Source organism: Pituophis catenifer, unplaced genomic scaffold (genome assembly GCF_029215685.1).
Source record: "Pituophis catenifer annectens isolate HBS135680 unplaced genomic scaffold, rPitCat1.0.hap2 SCAF_8, whole genome shotgun sequence".
NCBI lineage: Eukaryota > Metazoa > Chordata > Lepidosauria > Squamata > Colubridae > Pituophis > Pituophis catenifer.
In genome coordinates, this window is record NW_027256888.1 from 16,537,034 (window position 1) to 16,556,626 (window position 19,593).

Here is a 19,593-nt window from a genome sequence, read left to right on the forward strand (position 1 = left end):
ACCAAGTGCCAAACAGATACGCGCTTTGTGTGCGCGCATGCCATCTGCGCTAATGCGTGGCTCCTCCCCATGCACTGCGTGCACAACCACACCATCTGCGCATGCGCATGGCTTTTGTGTGTGCCCCCATGCACTGCATGCACAACCACACCATCTGCACATGTGTGCAACTTTCATGCGGCTCCCCCATGCACTGCATGCGCAATTGCACCATCTGCACGTGTGTGGTTTTTGCACACACAATGCATGCTATCTGCGGATGCATGCGCTGCATACAAGTAAATAATAAATAAATAAATAAATAATTTTATTTCTATACCGCCCTTCTCCCGAAGGACTCAGGGCGGTGTACAGCCTATTTAAAAACACAAAAAACACGACAACAATTTAAAATTTAAAATCATTAAATAATTAGGCTCCAATTAAAATCCCAGAAATTTAAAATACCCCAATTTAAAACGTTATGTTAATAGCCCTGCCTGGCGGAACAACAGGGTCTTCAGAGCGCAGCGAAACACCCGGAGGTCGGAAATCTTTCGTATTTCGGGGGGCAGTTCATTCCACAGGGCTGGGGCTCCCACAGAGAAGGCCCTCCCCCTGGGTGTCGCCAGCCGACATAACTTGGCTGATGGCACCCGGAGGAGGCCCTCTCTGTGGGAGCGGACTGGTCGGTGGGAGGCTATTGGTGGCAGAAGTCGGTCTCGAAGTACTCTTGCATGCTTGTGCAAATGCGCGTGCATGTGCAGAAGAGCTCCAAAGACCAACTGGGTCCCCCTGAATTGCGCATAGGCACACAGGAGGCCTGAACACTAGCTGGGGGCACGCACACATGCGCACCTGCAGGTGAGTTGGGTGACAGCTCGCGTGCCTGGAAAGATGGCTTTGCGTGCCACCTCGGGCACATGTGCCATAGGTTCATCATCACAGTCCTAGAAGAATGGTGCCTTACTTTTAACTACCTTTAATTCTGGGCAAGCTATAGTGACAAATTAAACCAGCTTTAAGAACTATAAAAACATTTAAAAGGTAAAAAAAAAAGGTTACGTTCTACTATCATCTAAAAACTAGCTGGCTCAAAAATGCACATTCTTGAAAATCACAATGAATCAGGGATTTCTGAAGAAAAGAAATTGAAACCTGACAGCATGATTATATATATTATTTAGTAACTTAAATTCAATTGGATTTATTCCCAAGAAAATAAGTATTGGACCTTTCTAATAGTCAAAATTGGTGAGAGGTATGCTTTGTACAGTAGTTTGAGAGACCGAGATTGCAGTTCTGCATCTTATTCAAAGTTACGTTGACTGAATTGTATTAATGTCATTATACTATATCCATTATAATCATTTTCTGCAAAGCATTTGGCAGCGCCAAAAGATGAGCTAATTCATCTCTTACAATCTTTATTTACAATTCTGGACCCGCTGTAAATTTAAACCGAGCAAATATTTAGGATCATGGTAAAACAATGAGGAATCAATTTTCAGTTTTCCCTCGGGGCATGCAAACCTTCTCTGTTCTAATTCTGGAGTTCCAGAATTAGGAGCTCCAGTCCTATTCAATTTATCAGAAGCTCTCATGCCCTTAATGAATCTAATCCAGCTGCAATATTGATTCTCAGTTTCATGTGCTACTTTTAGAAAATACCAATTATTTAACAAGAATAAAAAGAGATTGCAAGAAATGCCCTATTTGCATTATATCACTCCTACTACATATTTAGATGTTTATACATGATAAAATAGGAAATACTAATGCTCTGATGGTCATTTTGAAAAATCCTTTCTTAGTGAGCACCTAGAAGCCAAGAGGAACATATGTGGCAAATTTCAAGTTTGTAGGCTTTACGGTTCTGGAGATTTTGTGATGATGTGAGAGTGATTATTTCGCTTTTATATATATAGATTAGTGGGAAATAAGCTCCATTGAAGTTAATTGCCATATTAGAACAGGGTTACATAGGACAGTGTTATTCACTTTAAACAAATATAATAACAGTCGGAATTTAAGCATTTACCAGCTCAGAAAGGTAGTCTACCTTTCTTTCCTTCTCCTTCATAAAAATGCTCCATAGCTAAAAGTAGAGGTAGCCAGTAGTCATTTTAAAACTAACACAAGGCATAATGCATTTTATATCAAGAGGACCAAAATAGTATATATTAATCACATCAGGATGCCAACAGATTCTAAGCAATCAACACTTAGAAATCTAATAAGGTTGAAGGAGAAGTGGAAATATTTTAGACTTATTTGTAAAATAGATTTGACTTAGCGGGCTTGCTTATTTCTTCCCTTTGTTTTGTAGATGTATTTTTACTGAATTGACTTTATGTTCTCATGTTTTGCTTGAACTTATATTTTGCAATTGTTAGCGTTCATATTAAGCACTATTTGCTATCCTATGACCAAATCTAAGCTAGACTGACCTAAACAAAAAGTCATTCCTGAAATTAACTACTGTCAACACCATATGGATAATGTACTATGTGTCATTTTAGACGATGTTTTACATGAACCTGCTGACTTATGAAGGATCCAAATGATGTCCTGTATTCATAATCTGCCATCTTTGCTTAACATTTCCACTATCTGGTTTGCAGCCTCATTCCAACTGAGTCAAGACTGCAACTCCCAGAATTTCCCTTTGGCCATTTTGAGTGAGAATCTTAGAAGTTGCAGGCCAAGTCAAATAGACTCCTCCAGGTTGGGGAAGGGCATGAGCGCTACCTCTATGAAAGGCATTCCACCTTTAATATTTTGTTTTCCTTCTGAAAAGGAAAAAAACAAACAAACAAACCCAGAGAAACGCAAGGCTACCTATCCATTCCATTCATTAGATTTGGTAAATGAAAGGCAGCACTATTCTAAATTAAACCCTCATCTTAAACCCCTCCATGTTCTGTCAGCAAGACATACGCAGGTAATCCTTGACTTACAACAGTTCATTTAGTGATTGTTTAAAGTTATAACAGCATGGGGGGAAAAAAGTGGCTTATGGTTGTTTTTCACACTTACGACCGTTGTAGCATCCTGATCAAAATTCAGACCCTTGGCAACTGATTCATATTTATGACGGTCGCAGTGTCCCAGGGTCATGTGATCCCCTTCTGCAACAAACAAAAGTCCATGGGAAAACCAGATTCACTTAAGCCAGGGGTGGGCAAATATGGCCCCTTTATGACCTGTGAACTTCAGGTCCCAGAATTCTTGAGCCAGCTTGGCTGTCTCAGGAATTCTGGGAGTTGAAATCCACAGGTTGTAAAAGGGCCACACCTGACTTAAGCCAACCGTATTACTCTCTCCCCATAGCTGCAGTGATTCACTTAACAACAGGGGGGCAAGCAAGGTCGCTAAATGGAGTAAAACTCACTTAACAAACCTTTTGCTCAACCACAGAAAAAGATTGGGCTGCATTGAGGTCGTAAGTCGAGGACTACCTGTATGTTGTCAAGAGCACCAAAAATATAGAATAGAATAGAATTTTTTATTGGTCAAGTGTGATTGGACACACAAGGAATTTGTCTTTGGTACATACGCTCTCGGTGTACATAAAAGAAAAGATACGTTCATCAAGAATCATAAGGTACAACACTTAACGATAGTCATAGGGTACAAATAAGCAAGCAGGAAACAATATCAATATAACATTATATAACAAACGCATTGTAAGCCGCCTTGAGTCTCCGGAGAAGGGCGGCATATAAATCAAAATAAATAAATAAATAAATAAATAAATAAATAAATAAATAAATAAATAAATAAATAAATAAATAAATAAATAAATAAATAAATAAATAGTAATATATTCTTGCAGCCAACGTTAGGATGATGACGGCAGCGGCGGGCATCATGAGACAGCTGAACGGGTTCTTCCTACTGAAGTTCCCAGCGCCCAAAACAGATCCTGAAATTGATTCAGGGATATTGTAAAAAAAAAAAAAAACCTGCCCCCGGAGAAAGGATCCCAGGAGAAGAGAGAAGGGAAGAAATCCCGCTCTCCCCCTTTCACACTCCTCTTGGCTCAGGCGCCGCCGCCGGTTCGCCCCTTTCACAATCCCTCTTTCCCTCTCAACCGGCAGCCGCGGGGATTACAGCATCAGTTCCTCGCTGCCGCCCAGGTGGTACCTTGCTTAGCCGGGCGGTTCGGTCCCAGATGCCCCTCCCGCCTTACCAGCTTCGTGCTCGCCAGGGTTGTCCGAGATCTCGATGACCAGCAACTCCCTGCCTTCGAAGCTCCGGCCCACGGTGTAGATCCGACTGATGGACGGGCACTGCAGCCACACCGACACCAGCGCTTCCCGCAGCTCCGGGTAGCGGTGATACTCGAAGGAGATGCCGTCCTCTTGGCTCAGGCGCCGCCGCCGGTTCGCCCCTCCGCCCAGAGCCGCCGGCGCTTCAGCTTCGTCCGGTTCGGTCTCCTGTAGGCAGAGGCTGCCCGGCAAGGCGCAGAGCGCCAACGCCAGCGCCCAAAGCCGACCTCGCCCGGCCATGGCTCGACTGCAGGGCAGGGAGAGGGGGAAAAAAAAGGAGGACGGCGCCTTCCTTCTGCCGGGATCAACCAGCCGCCTCTCCTCTCCGGCGTCCCCCGTTAGCCACGCCAAGCTCAACTCGGGCTCGCCGTCCTCGCTAAGCTAAACCTGCTCCATTCAGGAAAAAAAGGGGAGGCAGAGTCCGATGCGCTAAGCCCTGCAGCCCGTACGACTCGCTCCGCAGCTGAAGGGGAGACGCAGGATGTACCACTATTCCACGTAGGGGGAGGCTGGGTGACGTCCTGCCACGCTGGTGTTGAGCGAAGGAGCCGCGTGGAAGCCCTGAGAGCGTCACTCGCCGGGAGGTTGCTCTTCGGGCTTGAACGAGGCCCACCCGCTATACCGGTGTTTCTTAACCTTGGTAGCTTGAAGATGGGTGGACTTCAACTCCCAGAATCCCCCAGCCAGCAGCGCTGGCTGGGGGATTCTGGGAGTTGAAGTCCACCCATCTTCAAGCTTCCAAGGTTGTGAAACACTGCGCTATATGGTGTCATATCTTTCTGGTGCCAATGATGGTGGCGGCGTAAAAAAGATATTATATAGGAATGGAGGCTTGGTGAACGTTTGGAGGACATCAGGAAGCCGGCCGGGCAGATCTCTTTAATCCAAATGCCTTGCAAATTGGATAGCGGGATAGGGATAGGGCATCTTATGCACGCCCAGGATGGCTCTTGTCTTGCCCAAAACCATGCCCTAACTCAGTGTTTCTCAACCTTGGTAGCTTGAAGATGGGTGGACTTCAACTCCCAGAATCCCCCAGCCAGCAGCGTTGGCTGGGGGATTCTGGGAGTTGAAGTCCACCCATCTTCAAGCTACCAAGGTTGAGAAACACTGCCCTAACTAGAGTGATGTATCTTAGGATGCCACATACCTCAGTTATTTCCACCTACACAAAGGGCCTATGTGGTAGGCTTTGTTTTTGACATGGGAAGACAATTGTTCGATAAAATATTCAAAACCATTTCCATCTTGTTGAGTCTGTCGACTGTCTGGTTTGGTTCTGCAACCCAACAAGACAGACAGAGATTTCAGAGGGTAATTAGAACTGCAGAAAAAAACAATTGCTACCAACCTGCCTTTCACTGAGGACCTGTATACTGCACGGATTCAAAAAGAGGGCTGTGAAAATATTTACAGACCCCTCGCATCCTGGACATAAACTGTTTCAACTCCTACCCTCAAAACGACGCTATAGAGCACTGCACACCAGAACAACTAGACACAAGAACAATTTTTCCCCGAAAACCATCACTCTGCTAAACAAATAATTCCCTCAACACTGTCAAACTATATACTAAGTCTGCATTACTATTAATCTTCCCATCGTTCCTATCACCCATCTCCTCCCACTTATGACTGCATGACTGTAACTTTGCTGCTTGTATCCTTACGATTTATATTGATTGTTTCCTAGTATGATTTGATTGATTATTTGTATCCTATGACTATCATTAAGTGTTGTACCTTATGATTCTTGACGAATGTATCTTTTCTTTTTATGTACACTGAGAGAATATGGACCAAAGACAAATTCCTTGTGTGTCCAATCACACTTGGCCAATAAAGAATTCTATTCTATTAAAAAGTACGCCCTGCTAGCAAAAAGTAGGCATTGTGAAGATAGAAGAGCTGAATCCTTCTCTCCTGGTACATGCCTTTGATTCCATTCCAGACCATTTTACTAGGTTTTAAAAAATGAATTCATTTAATGAACTCAAGAAGAATTCATCACAGAATCAATGAAAAAAAGGTTAAATTTTCATCTCCTTCCAACTCTTTTTGATATTAGAATCTGATCTTTTCAGGTTTTGCATTATACATGATAGTAAATACAGGTTCAGGCAAAAGCTCTTCCCTCCTTAGTTTTACTCAGAGTCATAGAATTACAGTTCTACATAAAGGCCTCTAGTGGTTTAGAGTTAACTAGACATCACAACAGGACAGATGCTGCTGTTCAAAAGCTTTGGTTGTGTTTGTACAGAGACCAGTAACAGAAATGGAAACTAATAAGGCCATGTTTAGTCTATTTCCAACATAATGACTAGTACTGGAACAGTTACACAAAATCTATTTCATTAATACACATTTGAAATATTAATTCATTTATTAATATTGTTAATTGTTTTTTATTTTAGTATACTATATTAATCTAACCACTTTAATTTATAATAGCAAAGTGGTAGGCAATTTTTTAGTAGCCCAGTACTAATTATAACATTTTAGAATGGCCCATATCATAAATAGGGACAGGGCCTTTTCAGGGATTGAAGTTTGGAAATTTTGGTGTTTTGTTTTAACTGTGATATTTCTCTTTCAGGGTTTATGCTACAGTTCTCATGCCTTTCCAATCTTAAAATGTTGAAAAAGTAATGCTGATTATTAATGTTGACTAGTTAACAAATGCATTTGTATCAGGGGTGGGTTCTAAAAATTTTTACTATCGGTTCTGTGGGCGTGGCTTATTTTGTGGGTGTGGCTTGTGGGGGTAATGTGACTGGGTGGGCATGGCCAACTTTTTTTTTTTTTTACTTTTACTTTTAAAAACATTTTTTTCTACAATCTTTAGAGGTTGCAGAAAAAAATGCTTTTAGAAACCTGACGATCAGGCAAATCAGCTGGGATCACCAGAGGCTTTTAAAGGCCTTTTTTTTCCTACAACCTCTTCGGTTGAAGAGGCTGTAGAAAAAATGCTTTTAAAAGCCTCTGAAATCCCAGCTGAGCCGCGCGATCATCAGAGGCTTTTTTTTTTAACTTTTAAAAGCATTTTTTCAGCCAAAGAGGTTGTAGAAAAAATGCTTTTAAAAGTTAAAAAAGAAAAGCCTCTGATGAGCGGCAACCGGGCCGGAGACCGGTTCGGGGGCGTGGCTAGCCAATGTTATTACCAGTTCTCGAAACTACTAAAAAATTTTACTACCAGTTCACTGATTTCTATCCTTTAGAAGAATTTTTTTTTTTACTACCCACCACTGATTTGTATCCTTTAGAAGAAAATTCTGGGCTGCTACTGAGCCAGAATGACACTGGACATGCTGCTTGGAAAGGAAGAAATTCTATGATTATTTGGGAGCATGAATGACAGCACTCAAAGGTAGATTAACAATTTGGTCATATTTATAGGTAGAGTGGTTCTTTGAAGCGATATGTCAGAAGTGGAATTCAAATTCTTTTTACCACGGTTCTGTGGGCATGGCTTGGTGGGCATGGCAGGGGAAGGATACTGCAAAAACTCCATTCCCACCCCACTCCAGGGGAAGGATATTGCAAAATCCCCATTCCCTCCTCACTCCTGGGGGAAGGATACTGCAAAATCTCCATTCCCACCCTACTCTGGGGCCAGCCAGGGGTGGTATTTGCTGGTTCTCCGAACTACTCAAAATTTCCACTACCGGTTCTCCAGAACCTGTCAGAACCTGCTGAATAGCACCCCTTGGGTGTGTGATTCTGTTCTTTGAAGTATTTATTCTGTCCGATGTGCAGGTCCAGTGGAGAGATGTTCTAATATATCTTTTCCTAAATGTGTAGATCTTCTTGATTTGTGCCTACGTGTTAAGGCATGCTACATCCGTGTGTTAGGAACATTCTGTATTGTAGAAGATTTTCCTCCTCTGCTACGGTATTATTTGCGTAGTATAATTAGTTTAGTCTAATTACACTTATTTATTTATTTTATTTTATCAGATTTCTATACCGCCCTTCTCCTTTCGGACTCAGGGCGGTGAACAGCCAAAGTAAAACATTTGCACACAAAAGTTAAAATAGATTTAAAATAATTAAATAAGTTTGGACCATAATTTAAAACATTTCAATTTAAAACCAATTTCAAATTTTAAAAACCCACCATAAAATCAGGACAGCCTGGCTAACTGAAAGAAATAGGTTTTAAGGGCCCGACAAAAAGTCCGGAGGTCTGGGATCACTCGTATCTCTGGGGGTAGATTGTTCCAGAGGGTAGGTGCCACCACAGAGAAGGCTCTCCCCCTGGGGGTCGCCAGCCGACATTGTCTGGCCGACGGCACCCTGAGGAGGCCCTCTCTGTGGGAGTGAACTGGCCGGTGGGAGGCAATTGGTGGCAGAAGACGGTCCCGTAAGTACCCCAGCCCTAAGCTATGGAGTGCTTTAAAGGTGATCACCAACACCTTGAAGCGCACCCGGAAGTCCACCGGAAGCCAATGCAGCTCACGCAGGAGAGGAGTCAGTGGAAAGAGCAGTTTAGTGATCTTGGCAACATCGCATTGACTTGTTAATGGGGCTGCCACAAAGAAGAGGGGATCTACTTATTTTCCAAAGCACCAGAAGACGAGACAAGAAATAAATGGATGGAAACTAATCAAGAAGGGAAGCAGCTTAGAATTAAGGAGAAACTTCCTAGCAATGAGAACAATTAGCCAGTGGAACCACTTGACTTCAGAAGTTGTGGGTTCTTAATCACTGGAGGTTTTTAAGAAGAAACTGGACAGCCACTTCTCTAAAATGGTATAGGGTCTCCTGCTTGAGTTGGTTGGTCTAGATGAAGATCTTGAAGGTTCTTCAGCTCTATTCTGATTGATTGATTGATTTGGTGCTGAGCTGCAGATATCTGCTCTCCATGCATTTTGTGTGAATTTTGCTACTCTTGTACATAAACATAGCAGATCGTTTAGCATATTGTGTGACTCCAGCCAATTATTTATTAAATACACAGTAAACAAACAGTACTTTAGTATGACATGTGAAGTCTTTCATAAAAACTCTGGAGCACAATTATATCTTGAAAGTTGACGCTGCTAAAAATAGCTCTTACAATATCTAACAATATTATGGACTAAATTAGCACTGGTAGTCCGCAACTTGCAGCATCCCAGGGTTACATGATTGCCATTTGCGACTTTTCCAGTCTAATGTCAACAAGCAAAGTCAATGGGGGGAGCTGGATTTGCCTAATGACTGCATGATGAGCACAGTGATTCACTTAACAACCATGGCAAAAACAGTGGTGGGTTGCTACCGGTTTGGCCTGGATCAGGCGAACCAGTAGTGGCGGTGGCGGGAGGCTCTGCCCACCCGCCCAGATGTCTCTGCACATGCGCAGAAGCATTGCGCGAGTGCACGCCCACGAGCGAACTGGTAGCGAATGAAATTGAAACCCACTACTGGGCAAAAAGGTCATAAAATTGAGCATGACTTACTTAACAAATGCCTCATTTAGTAATGGAAGTTTCAACCCCAATTGTGATCCTAAGTCAAGGGCTAACTGTAGTGCTTATTCCAGGTGAATGTTGACTAACACAGCAACATTTTATATGGAAAAATAGTTGGACTTGAAATGGAATAACTAAATTTGCCACAAGTAAAGGTACTGCTTCATACAAGCAGCTTCTGTTTGTTATTTAGTTCACAATGTTTATAAACTGCACCTTATTTATATAACCTTCTGCATTGCAAAAATATAAAGCTAATAAAATGATGAGGAAATATACAAGTAGAATTTTGTTTCAAGCAGCTGCCTTTACAAGTGATTTACAGCCCAATCTATGCACATCTACATGAAAATGAGGACCCAGTTTGTGGGGGCAATAAGCTGACTTTGTATAAATATACAAAAAGGATGAAGGCTATTGCTGAGCACATTGTAAGCCGCCCTGAGTCTTCGGAGAAGGGCGGCATATAAATAAATAAATAAATAAAAAAAATCCTTGTATACACCCAACTAAGCATAATGTGAAATTCTTTTTGCTTCTACTAGAGAATTGAATTCATGGATTATAAACAAAGAAATTATTAACTTGTGATGAATGATGCTCCATTAAACTCTAAGGGCTGGAATTTAGATGATAAGGCTATGTGCCTTCCGCCGTGCCCTTAAAACTTTCTTTTTTCAGCAAGCTGGGCTGGCTTAACATATTTTTTAACATATTTTTAAATATTTTTAATTGGTTTGTTATCTTAAATTGGGGCCAAATTAATATATATCCTTTTAATTGTTTTTAATGTTTGTATTGTATGTTTTTATCTGGCTGTACACCGCCTTGAGTCCCTCGGGAGAAGGTGAGGTATATAAATTCGAAATAAAATAAAAAATAAAAAAAATAAAATAATGAATGTACTGTCACTAGGAAATATAAAGTTATATAACTATATATAAATATTTGTATAATATGAATAACATTGGTGATTGTATCTTGTGCATTTAAATTTTTACTCTGAAGATCCTCTCCACTCTACATAAAGGTCAGTACTTCCCAGAGTGGAACTATAGAAATATTTCTAAGAAACCACCAGTTCTTTATTTATTTATTTATTATTTATTAATCAAATTTTTATACCGCCCTACTCCCGAAGGACTCAGGGCGGTGAACAGCCAAGATAAAATACAGATAATCCAAATATTAAAAAAATCCCTTAAAATTATTAAATATTTCGGCTGAAACACAGATTAAAACACCCAATGTTTTTGTTACTAAAAATATTCCAAAATATCTTCATTTTGCTAATAGAAAGGATTGATTTTCTTTTGACCAATTTGTATGTCAGCCACTTGAATTATTGGTGATATTAAAAGATTTTCAAATATGTGAACACAAGCGTAATGTCTCTGCTGCTGCTTTAATTTCCTCACATTTCTTTAGGAAAAAACATGATAGATTATTTAGGAAGACGTGTTGCATTAAATATGCATTCAAGAATGAGCATAATCAAAGTAGCCATACATTATTTTCAGCAGTTTGTATTCCAAGTGCTTTTTTCTCTAAGAGCAGTTATAGCCATTTTCTTGCACTTTCATGAATTGTGTTCTGCATTATTTATGTGGGGATGGCATTTGCATAGTATACTAAAATTAATTTTAATATTGTTCAATATTAATAAAATATATACTTGGAAACAAAGCTTTCAAAAAATAGCATATAAACTATAATATTTCTTCCCCATTCCTTAATTCTTGATAAACAGTGAATTTGTTTAAGCCAAAAATATAAACGGATCCCAAATTTGTCAAAACTATTAAAAACCCGAAGAACAAAATAACTACAGCTCTCTGAAAATAGTTTGTACATTACATTAAGGAATTTACTTTTAAAAAGAGAATTTAATGGGACTCATGCTTATGGTTTTCCAAAATGTTATCATTCTGAGTTTAGATTAAAAGAAAGTTACCACTTGCTACTCCCAAACAATTTGGATTTGTAAATTCTGTTGCAGATCACTCAGATATATACTTAACGTCCATATTATGGTAGTTTCTGGCTAATTCAGGTTAGGAATGTCCAATTTGCACAATACATTTCTTCAGTAGCTTCCCCAGTGACACACAGAATCATTCCACAGTGATTCAGTGGCATATTCCAAATATTGGCGACACAACATCTTACCAATCTTACATAGGAAACAATACAGAATAGGATGAATGATTAAAAAGTAACAAATCCTCAGCTAAAAACATTTTTTCTTGAGTTTTAAACTATATTCTAAAGTTTTCCCTTCCTGAATTTTTAAAGTACATGATTTACTTAATTATATTCATTATTATTGGTCTATGAAATATATCCAAACTCTGACGACTAACAATCAAAGGGTTGTTTTTGTTTTGGTGCAATAGCCAGCAAAAATACTGCCTAACGAATGCTGGTCATCTTTATCTGTAGTTTAAATCAATCCTTGATGATCAATCAATTCATCATCCTCCAAAATTCTAAGGAGAAATCATTGCTCAAGGAGACCTACGGTAAACAGACCGTGATTCAATCAAGCAAAACACTATGATCCTTTTAGATTTTCCCTGCCTTTTAAAATTCATTATAAACAACACATGGTTTACAGAGAACCATTTTTCATTAAAAGAACACACTATCTTCCAGGCTCTAAAGAACATACGCTCCATTTTATATCTGGGAAGCATTGCTTGCATACTACTTACCGTATTTTTCGGAGTATAAGACGCATCTTTTTACTCCCCAAAAGGGGGTGAAAATTTAGGTGCGTCTTATACACCGAATGTAGCCCTGCCCACCCACTGGCCCCCACCCTTTGGCTTGTGCCTCGCAGCAGTTACCTTCTTGCAAGCAAACAGCAAGAAAAAACAGCCCCTTTCAGCTTCAGCGTAGGTTAATTAGCACAAGTTGATTAGATCGGCCTCCCGACTCTCAGCTGATTTGCTCTCAGCTGTTTTGCGCAAAACGTGCTGGAGCAGATTTTTTTCCCCCTAGCTATGCTGAAAAAATGAAACTGAAAGTAAAGCAGGTTCTTTGCTGCAACATGACAAAATGAGGCAGAGAGAGATTTCTTTTTCTTTTTTCTCACCAAAAAAGGTAGGTGCAAACAATGGGAAATTTAGGGCAAAAGAGGAGAGTTCAAGATTTTAAAACACAAAAGAAAAAAAACTCTATTTAACTAGGGAATTGTAATAATTGAGATACTATTAATTGTATATTGTGTTGAAAGCAGAAATGGTTAAGTTGTGGTTTGGAGGAATATATGGGGAAAATTATTTGGTTTATTATTATTGGTAAACATAATTAATTGATTTGTAAGAAATTGGATTGCATGGAAATAATTGGAATATTCATGTTCATATTGATTAATATACAAAAAAGGTAGTTATAACTAATTGATTTATATAAAAATGTTGAATTTGTATTAAACAATTGTAATATTAAATAATTAACCAATGTGAGGATGGAAATAAAAATAGATGACAATGGGAAGGGGTATAATATAGAATAGAAGGGAAAAATTGAATTTGATTAAGATTAGAGATGAGAATGAAGGGTAATATTGGTTTTTTTAAAAAAAAATAGATGAGGAATAAATATGGCAAACAGGAAATATAGAAATTGTAAATTTAATTGAAATGACTAAACACTGTTTAAATTTGTGAACCGGCCAAATACTCTGTTCAAAGAAAATACATTGTATGTTTGTATGTGTGTTTGCCTAAAAAATTAAAAAAAAACTTTTAAAAAAACAACAACCCAAAAAGGTAGGTGTGTCTTATACTCCGGTGCGTCTTATACTCCGAAAAATACGGTAGTCATATTTTTGAAGCATGCAGAGCTGAACAAATAATTACAGCCAAGTAGTTTCCTCAGATGACTGACATTTATTCCATTAGATAGTAGCAATTAGTGGTTCAATACATCTGAACCAGTAATGAAGCAGATGATTACACACCCATTCTAATTGCAGATTCAAAATCATTCCAAATGTTAGCTTTTAAGAGCCCTTGTGCTTTAATTCCCACCACAGAGTGGAAATCTGAAAAAAATAGGTGAGAGGTATTGTATCATTTTCCATTTATATGAGTTGGGAATATGTAGCTGACTAGGGATGGACCAACTGTTGCCAAAACCATCACTTTTTTTTTCCAAAGCCCAAATTCTTGTACTCAGCCATTTTTAGACAGATAGACATGAAGTAAAAACGAACAAGTTACTACACACAAAAACAAAAGGAAACAAAGCCTACCACAAATGACTGTCTTGTATCTTTAGATGTAGGTGTCTGAATATATACTTCTGCCAGCACTTCTGTCATGGAAATTCTCCTTACAGTTAATTTGTAAGTAGATTTTGTAATTTTTGTAAATTTGTAATTTTCTAGCTCAAGTACTGAATATAGCTAGAGGAGTATATACTGATACATTCTTTTTCTGTTATTATTTCCATCATTGCAAACTTTTAGTTGATAGCAGAATATAATGGTTGCTTCACTAGGCTGTTTTTGGAGTTCAACCAATTTTGTTGTCTACATGATGTACAATGACAATAAAGGCTATACTATAAACCATATTTTTCGGAATACAAGAAGCACCTTTTTCCCCCATAAAAGAGAATGAAAGAGAGGCATCTCGGAAGACCAAGAGGAACAGACAAGTTCCTCAAAGGTCAGAGGAAATTCTCTCTGACTCTGCAGCGGGGGGGGGGGGGGGCGGCCATTACGACCGCCAGTAAACTGGAGCAACCGGATTAAGCGATGTGCAGGAGTGGAGAATTGAACGGAATATTGCTGCCGGGTGAGTGATATTTAACTCATAGGCAGAAAGGGAGGAAAAAAGGGATTTTTAAAACAATTGTAAATGTCCTGGCGTCAAAATAGCAGCTAATAGGCGTGGGAAAGGACAGAAGAAGAAGAGTAAGATGGAAGTTACAAAGTAACAGAACCCAACTAAAAATTTGTTTGTTTTGGATTTAAAATACTTGGAGAACTTTAAAAAAAAAATTAGAAAAACCAAGAACCCGAAAAGATTTTTTTTCAATTTGGAAACCTTAAAGGGAGTGGGGGGAAAAAAAACAAAGAAAAACCTTTAATAGACTGGTTAATGACTCTAAATTGAAACTTAATTGGAATGTAACACAGAATTTGGACTATATAAATCTCGACTGAATTTTAAATTGATTTGGTGTATATAAAGGTGAAAAAGAAGAAAGGAAAAAAAAGTCAAATAAATAAAAACTGTTAAAATGGACTGCAACCAAAATGGATGCCTTTTAAGCTTGCCAATTGTAAATGTGGATTGTAAAGAGCCATCTTCAGGAGGGGAAAATATCATTATAATACTGAACTTTTTAGAAAAAGCAAAATGGTGCAGGAACTGAAGGAAATGATGATAACGATGTACCTATCATTGAAAATGGAAATAAGAGAAATGACTACAATGTTGCATGGGAAATTGAAACTTGATGACCAAAAAATTGACTTAGGATACATTCAAGCTGACAAAGAAACAACTAACAAGAAACAAGGAAAAGAGACTGAAAATAAAGAAGACAAAGACAAGGAGATTGATTATGGAAAATTAAATGATTATTACATTGGGTTTAACAATGGAAAAAATGGAAAAAGGGGAAAGAAAAGAGAAAAGAGGATGGAATAGAAAGAATATAAAAAACTTAAATGATTACACTGGGATTATCAATAAGAAAATAAGAAAAAGGGAAAAGGGATGGAAAATAATGGGAAAGATACAGCAAAATAGAAGAGTTTATGATCTTAAAAACAAAATGATTACATTGGGATTAGGGAAAAGAGAGATCAGGATTTTAAAATACAAAAAAGAAGAAGGGGAAAGAAAAAGAAAAAGAAAGTAAAATATAAAGATAGAAAGGGAGAAAGAAATGGAAGGAGAATAGGGGGTAAAGAAAATGAATACTAGGGAAAAGATGAAATTGTATTTTCAATGAAGTGATTTTAAAACAATATGGGTGTATGAATAATTGGAATATTTTTAATTAATGAAAGGGATTGTAATAAATAAAATATCCTTAATTATATATGTGATATTTAAATAAGAACAGAAAGCTGAAATAATATTGTATTATGAATTAATTAGATATATTTAACTGGTCTTTATAAAAATAATATAAAAATGTTATAAAAATGTTATAAAAATGTTGAAGTCTATCAGTTGGGACAGTTGATAAAAAATTATTTGAGATTGAAACTAAATTTAATTGGGAATTGTATTATGTTATAAATTTAAGAAAATAATTGGGAATTGTGTTATGCTATATGAATGTAAATGTAGAGGTATTGGAGTAAGATTGATACGTAATTGATTTTTTATTGAATAGGTTTAATTGTTGAAATGTATTATTTGGAATAGTTCATAAAAGAATCATTGGTGATTGGAATAAGAGAATGTAAGGTAATAATTGGGGATTATATTATGCTATATGAATTTAAATTTAGGGGTTCAAATTTTAAGGAGGGAACAGAAAAAATGAACTATATTAGGATAAGAAGTTAAGATGAAGGGTAATATTAGTTTCTTAGAATTAGAGAGAACAAATGATATGAGAAAATTTATATATAAAATTGTGTTAAAGATGAACAAAAATTTGTATAAATCTAAAACCGAGCCAATATTCTGTTCAGAAAAGATGCATTCTATGTCTGTTTGTGTGTTTAAAAAATAAAAAAAAACTTTATTAAAAAAAAACATTCAGACACTTGGCAACTGACTCACATTTATGATGGTTGCAGTGTACTGGAGTCATGTGATCACTTTTTGCAACCTTCTGACAAGCAAAGTACATGGGGAAGATTCACTTAGAAGATTTAATAACACGGTTATTAAATAACTGCGGTGATTCACTTAACAACTGTGGCCAGAAAGGTTGTAAAATGGGGCAAAAGTCACTTAACTGTCTTGCTTAGCAACAGAAATTTTGGACTCAATTGTGGATGTAAGTCCAGGTTTACCTGTATAGGGTTGCTGTTAGTATACAGTAGAAAACAAAAAGAAGTACCGTATTTTTCGGAGTATAAGACACACCTTTTTACCCCTAAAAAGGGGGTCAAAATTTAGGTGCGACTAATACTGTACACCGAATGTAGCCCTGCCCACCCACTGGTCCCCACCCTTTGGCCTGTGCCTCGCAGCAGTTACCTCCTTGCAAGCAAACAGCAAGAAAAAACAGCTCCTTTCAGCTTCAGCATAGACTAATTAGCACAAGTTGATTAGATCGGCCTCCCGACTCTCAGCTGATTTGCTCTCAGCTGTTTTGGGCAGGGCTCTGCTGCTTGCTGCAAAGAGCTAAACTGCTGGAGAAATTTTTTTTTTCCTTGTGCTAATCAAGCTATGCTGAAAACGAAACTGAAAGTAAAGCAGGCTGTTTGCTGTTTGCTGGAGCAACACAAAATTAGGCAGAGGCAGAGGGAGATTTCTTTTTTCTTCTTTTTCCTCACCAAAAAAGGTAGGTACAAACAATGGGAAATTTAGGGCAAAAGAGGAGAGTTCAATATTTTAAACACAAAAGAAAAAAAGGAAAAAGAAAAAGGCAAAAATAAAAATGGAAAGGGAGAAAAAGAAATGAAAGAGAAAAATGTTATACATATTTAGAATTGAAATATGAATAGTAGTAAGAAATAAATGGGAAATCATGATTGTAAAAATGAAATGAATACTAATTGGAATATTTGTCTTTGTATTTTTGAAATCTAGACAATGATAAGTTTTTATTTTTTTATTTTTTTTTTAGAAATATGAATAAGTATAAACTGTAACAATTGAAATACCTTTAATGGTATATGGTGGTGAAAGTAAAAAAGGATTAAATTGTAGCTTGGATAACAGCTAGAACATTTTTAAATTTAATTAGGGAAATTGTAATGATTGAAATATTTTTAATTATATATTGTGATGAAAGTAGAAATGATTAAGTTGTGATTTGGAGGATTATATGGGCAAAACTATGTGAGTTATTGGGAGAGTTTAAGATGTGAAAATGAGTAACATAAGAGGGGAAATTATTTGGTTTATTACTATTGTTAAATATAATTAATTGATTTGTAAGAAATTGGATTGCATGGAAATAATTGGAATATTCATGTTCATATTGATCAATATACAAAAAAGATAGTTATATAACTATTGATTTATATTAAAATGTTGAATTTGTATTAAACAACTGTAATATTACATAATTAACCAATGTGAGGATGGATATAAAAATAGATGACAATGGGAAGGGGTATAATATAGAATAGAAGGGAATAATTGAATTTGATTAAGATTAGAGATGAGGATGAAGGGTAATATTGGTTTAAAAAAAATAGATGGCAAATATGGCAAAAAGGAAATATAGAAATTGTAAATTTAATTGAAATGACTAAACACAGTTTAAATTTGTGAACCAGCCAAATACTCTGTTCAAAGAAAATACATTGTATGTTTGTATGTGTGTTTGTCTAAAAAATTAAAAAAAACTTTTTTAAAAAAAAAAACCAAAAAAGGTAGGTGCGTCTTATACTCCGAAAAATACGGTATCTTAGTTGGACTAACCTTCTGTTTCAATGTAAAAATACAAATCTATCATCCAGAGCAATATTACACAACATCAAATAATCAGAAATGTTAGGGACAAGATAGAATTTGTTAGGGCAGAATACACAAATCTGCAAGCATATCCATCTATTTCACCTTTGAAAATTAACCCCAGCACTATTAATTTTTAACCAGCTATCAGAAACTGATCTGTGACTGATCTTTTCCACATTTTAAATCTGCAGTCTTTAACAACTAAAGAAAAGGCTACGCACATACGCAGTTAAAATCTACACCATGAACAGCATTCTCAATATTCGTATGAGCTTATTCTATGAAGGCAGAATATTGCTATTCATTTGAAATTCAAGCCTGACAATTTCCAACAGCTATTAATATTCTGCCTGCATCCTAAGTGCAGCTTTAGAAAGGAGGCCAAAATTACTCTTAATGATTTAGTATGTACCAGAATATCCAAGCAAGCTAATCCTATTCCCAAGGCAAGCCACACACTAAACAGAAAGTGAAGGAAACTAAATTTTATTTTACTGAATTTATCTGAGTTGAAATTCATTGTTTCTTTCAATATTGGGAATGTATCCTTATTACTGTGAATTTCACACTCGCCCACTCAACTTGAGTTTGTACATAGAATAGAATAGAATAGAATAGAATAGAATAGAATAGAATAGAATAGAATAGAATAGAATAGAATAGAATAGAATAGAATAACAGAGTTGGAAGGGACCTTGGAGGTCTTCTAGTCCAACCCCCTGCCCAGGCAGGAAACCCTACACCACTTCAGACAAATGGTTATCCAACATCTTCTTAAAATTTTCCAGTGTTGGAGCATCCACAACTTCTGGAGGCAAGTTGTTCCACTGATTAATTGTTCTAACTGTCAGGAAATTTCTCCTTAGTTCTAAATTGCTTCTCTCCTTGATTAGTTTCCACCCATTGCTTCTTGTTCTACCCTCAGGTGCTTTGAAGAATAGCTCGACTCCCTCTTCTTGTGGCAACCCCTGAGATATTGGAACACTGCTATCATGTCTCCTCTAGTCCTTCTCTTCATTAAACTAGACATACCCAGTTCCTGCAACTGTTCTTCATATGTTTTAGCCTCCAGTCCCTAATCATATTTGTTGCTCTTCTCTGCACTCCTTCTAGAGTCTCAACATCTTTTTTACATTGTGGCGACCAAAACTGAATGCAATATTCCAAGTGTGGCCTTACCAAGGCATTATAAAGTGATATTAACACTTCACGTGATCTTGATTCTATCCCTCTGTTTATGCAGCCAAGAACTGTGTTGGCTTTTTTGGC

General features: G+C 37.4%; 1 protein-coding gene across 1 annotated transcript in view; it reads right to left on the reverse strand.

Annotated features, from left to right (window-relative positions):
• CPE (carboxypeptidase E) overlaps positions 1-4,583 on the reverse strand; it is a 53,877-nt gene extending 49,294 nt beyond the window's left edge. Inside the window, exon 1 of the mRNA XM_070948104.1 lies at positions 4,175-4,583. Within this exon, the coding sequence (XP_070804205.1) occupies positions 4,175-4,493 (319 nt within the window). The 5' untranslated portion in view covers positions 4,494-4,583. The remainder of the gene's footprint in view (positions 1-4,174) is intronic.
• Between the last annotated feature and the right edge of the window lie 15,010 nt (positions 4,584-19,593).